The sequence below is a fragment of the Mauremys reevesii genome, linkage group 1 (genome assembly GCF_016161935.1).
Source record: "Mauremys reevesii isolate NIE-2019 linkage group 1, ASM1616193v1, whole genome shotgun sequence".
Lineage (NCBI taxonomy): Eukaryota > Metazoa > Chordata > Testudines > Geoemydidae > Mauremys > Mauremys reevesii.
In genome coordinates this window covers 15,511,746-15,515,196 of record NC_052623.1, presented here as the reverse complement: position 1 = coordinate 15,515,196, position 3,451 = coordinate 15,511,746, and the positions used below count along the sequence as shown (strand labels likewise).

Below are 3,451 nucleotides of genomic sequence, written 5' to 3'. Positions count from 1 at the left end.
AGGAAAAATCATAACATTTTACAAAACTGAACTTTTACCATCTCTCTCACCCACGCCTATGTATTTACTTAAAATACAAAATCTCAGAACAGCTAAACCAATAAGCAAAATATATTTACTGGGCTTCATCCATCCATCAGTCACTGATGCTGGTGAATTTTCCTTTTCATCTGTCTCCTTCCTTTTTCTTTTGAGCTTGTTTTCCCTCTGGTCTAAGGATCTCTCATGTTTTGACAGTACTGTGGAGCAAACAACATTATTATAAAACTATCCTGTAAACTTACAAATTATATATATATTCATTCAGTAGGGTGTTTTTCTATTAAAAAAAAAAGTCATAGCTTTACCACAAAATAATCCATTTCAGGCCCTACAACAAAACACAGGTTTTTAAATACATTTTATTTTGCAAAATAAAAACCCCACATGCATTTAAAAGCCACATGTTCTGTTCCCTCAAACCCCATTTTTAAAAACACATCACATTATGCACAGTAAAAGCCCCTGTAGTTTGAAACAATCCTATGCTTTGCAAAAAAAATAGCTTTATAAAACACCCCCCAAACCATTGTTGCAGTTTTGCAAAAACCCACATGCATTTAAAAGCCACATGTTCTGTTCTCCCACCTCCCCCCATGTGTGCTTGGGCCTTCAGGTTAAAGAGCAAGCAAAAACATGTTAGTTAGTATTACCACCAAATCCCTATACAACCTGTGTAATACTTTTCTTTTTTAATTTAACAGTATTAAGCACAACTATAGTTAAAATGGTTTTTACCTTGGCCTGGTTCCATGCTAAACAGATCACCCTGAAATAAAATATAGGCCCCATTATTTACTAAAAGACAGCATGGGCAAAAAAAAAAGTGGCATTATAGTTTCAGAGTTAAAGACACAAAGTCTTACCTCTTTTTGAGTCCAGCAGCTATCCAAGAAGGCTTTCTGTTAAAAAGGACAGACTCCAGCACACCTAAGGTTTTTATAGCCTCTCATCCCCATTGTTTTTCAAATAGTTGCTAACAGGTTAATTTAATCACCACAGCTCTGAAATAATAGATCCTGTAGCACACCCTTTTGTGAGGCGAGGGTTGTATGTGCTTAAATCCATTCATTTCAACAGACTCAGGATAGCTCAGTGGTTTGAGTATTGGCATGGTAAACCCAGGGTTGTAAGTTCAATCCTTGCGATGGTCACTTAGGGATCTGGGGCAAAAATCAATATTTGGTCTTGCTAGTAAAAAGGCAGGTCTTAGGAGATATATCTATCTCCATATTAACTGTATTATACTCAAACATGTCTGAACTAGTCCTGCTTGTTTTATTGTAAGCACTTTTTTTTAAGGATATTTCCCCTCCTTCCCCCCCCCAACATGCATTTCACACACACACGAGCTAATTCTTACAAACAATTTATTTATTTTAAAAGACATACAACTCCTTGAAAACAAACCAAGATGCCTCATTAAAACTTAAGGGCCAAAGGCCTTCTAACAAAACACACATAGTCACGCGCACACACACACCACACCCTTTTTTTTTTTTTGAATTTACAGCTACCAAGTTTTATATTGCAAGTTTGTCCCCTCACCATTCTCTAACTTAAGCCTTTTAGATTTCTTACAAATAGTCTTTTTCTTAAGCAGGGCTCTAACTTTTTGTGCGAACTAGACGGTCAATATAACGTTGTAAGCAGGCATCTTCTGGTTTGGTCATTTTCTTTAAAACACGATCAGGGTCTCCACTAAATTGCACAGCATTTATCAAAGTCACCCCTTGTGCTAAATGTTTTTGGGTTAGGCACAGACATTGCATAGCATAACCTATCGCAATAACAGTGTTTAGTAAGCTTTCCAAACACAGCTCAGCACACAGGGCCCGGAGCTTGCAGTTTATATCCACTGAAGTCCAAGTCACACAGTCATGGTGCCGTTGGGCTGGCGCATCTATGACACAGCCCTCACAATCTTCAAAAAGCTTTTCTCTAAGGCAGTGTTTAAGGACAGCATACACAGCAACACGTATAATAGTCCGCATGACTTTCTTACGCTCACGATGTGGCACTGGCTCGGATAGTTCTATGCCAAGCCTCCTCCTAAACTCCTCAAACCCATCATCCTCGGAGCCCTCTTCAACAATTTGTATTGGTGTTGAGCAAAAACATGGTGGGCCCGGTTCATCTTCGCTGTTTGATGTAGCGCTGTCCAGGTCCTCCGGGTCCTCTAGAAAGGCATCGTCGAGCTGTTGAGAGATTTTCAGAAAAAGAAACAGTGTAAGTACTCCAGCTGCTTGGTTTGGTTTTTTAAATTTACACAAACCCCGGTTCCTAGCCTCATTACCCCTCCTCTACCACCGTTTCTTAATCATTCATTTACCTGAGCGCCGTCTTTTCCGTTTGCCTTGTCCACCGAGCTGCAATCGCCTTCCACCTCTGCGGGGGTGGACAAAGAGAGACCATCAGGCTCATCGGGGTGCCTCACGAGGGTTTCGGGTTCGGGTTCCGGCGTATCCATCAACGGCTGGGCCAAAGGGCTCCCCTCGGTCACTCCCTCCTCCTCCTCAGAACTGTCGCTGATGTAGCGTTTTCTCCGTGGATGGTCAAAGACCCTCGGGGCTAAAACAAAGTCCGAAGTTCTGATGGGGGTGGTGAAGGAGTCCATGCTTCCTCTCAGCAGCCTTTCCACGCTTTCTAAAAACACGTGTCCTTGGTAAGAAATGGCCTCCTCTGTCCGGTGCTGGGACTTATGGGGTAATGGTGCTGCACTCGGATTGGTGGAGGGCCTTGGGAGGAGTTCTTAGAGGGGTCACCCCCCGATTGGTCAAAATCTCCTTTCGGGACAAAACCCCTCCTGATTGGTAGAGGATGGTGGGAGGAGTTCTTAGAGGGGTCACATGACACACCTCGCTTCCGGTCATGTGGCCACCTTGACCCCGGAAGTAATACCCCCATAGGGTGGGACTTCCGGTGACAGGTGGGAGGGACTATGGGGTCAAGGGGCGGGGTTATAGGGGTCAAGGGGCGGGGTTAGGGTTTGATTGATGGTAGGGCCCTTAACTACTCGCAGCGCTTCCTGGTGTGCTCTTCTAATCGCCTTGGTGTCTGGCTGCACGTAATCAGTGGCCAGGCGATTTGCCTCAGCCTCCCACTCCGCCATAAATGTCTCCCCTTACACTCAGAGATTGTGGAGCACACAGCAAGCAGCAATGACAATGGGTATATTGGTTTGGCTGAGGTCTGAGCGAGTCAGTAATGTGTGCCAGCGACCCTTTAAACATCCAAATGCACATTCTTCTACCATTCTGCACTTGCTCAGCCTGTAGTTGAACAGCTCCTGACTATTGCCCAGGCTGCCTGTGTATGGCTTCATGAGCCATGGCATCAAGGAGTAGGCTGGGTCTCCCAAGATAACTACAGGCATTTGAACATCCCCAATGGTTATTTTCTGGTCTGGGAA

At 43.9% G+C, this 3,451-nt stretch overlaps 1 protein-coding gene across 1 annotated transcript; it reads right to left on the bottom strand.

Moving 5' to 3' along the window:
• Window positions 1-1,646: 1,646 nt before the first annotated feature.
• On the bottom strand, window positions 1,647-2,532 carry LOC120402295. The gene is made up of 2 exons (XM_039532854.1): window positions 2,372-2,532; window positions 1,647-2,237 (listed from the first exon to the last, which is right to left on the bottom strand). Exons 1-2 carry the CDS (start codon window positions 2,507-2,509, stop codon window positions 1,647-1,649), a joined length of 729 nt encoding a protein of 242 aa, XP_039388788.1. The 5' UTR covers window positions 2,510-2,532.
• Between the last annotated feature and the right edge of the window lie 919 nt (window positions 2,533-3,451).

Coding starts and splice junctions, on each gene's coding strand:
- LOC120402295 (XM_039532854.1), bottom strand. CDS start 2,509: ATGGATACGCCGGAACCCGAACCCGAAACCCTCGTGAGGCACCCCGAT. Junction 2,238..2,371: donor ACGGAAAAGACGGCGCTCAG/GTAAATGAATGA, acceptor ATCTCTCAACAG/CTCGACGATGCCTTTCTAGA.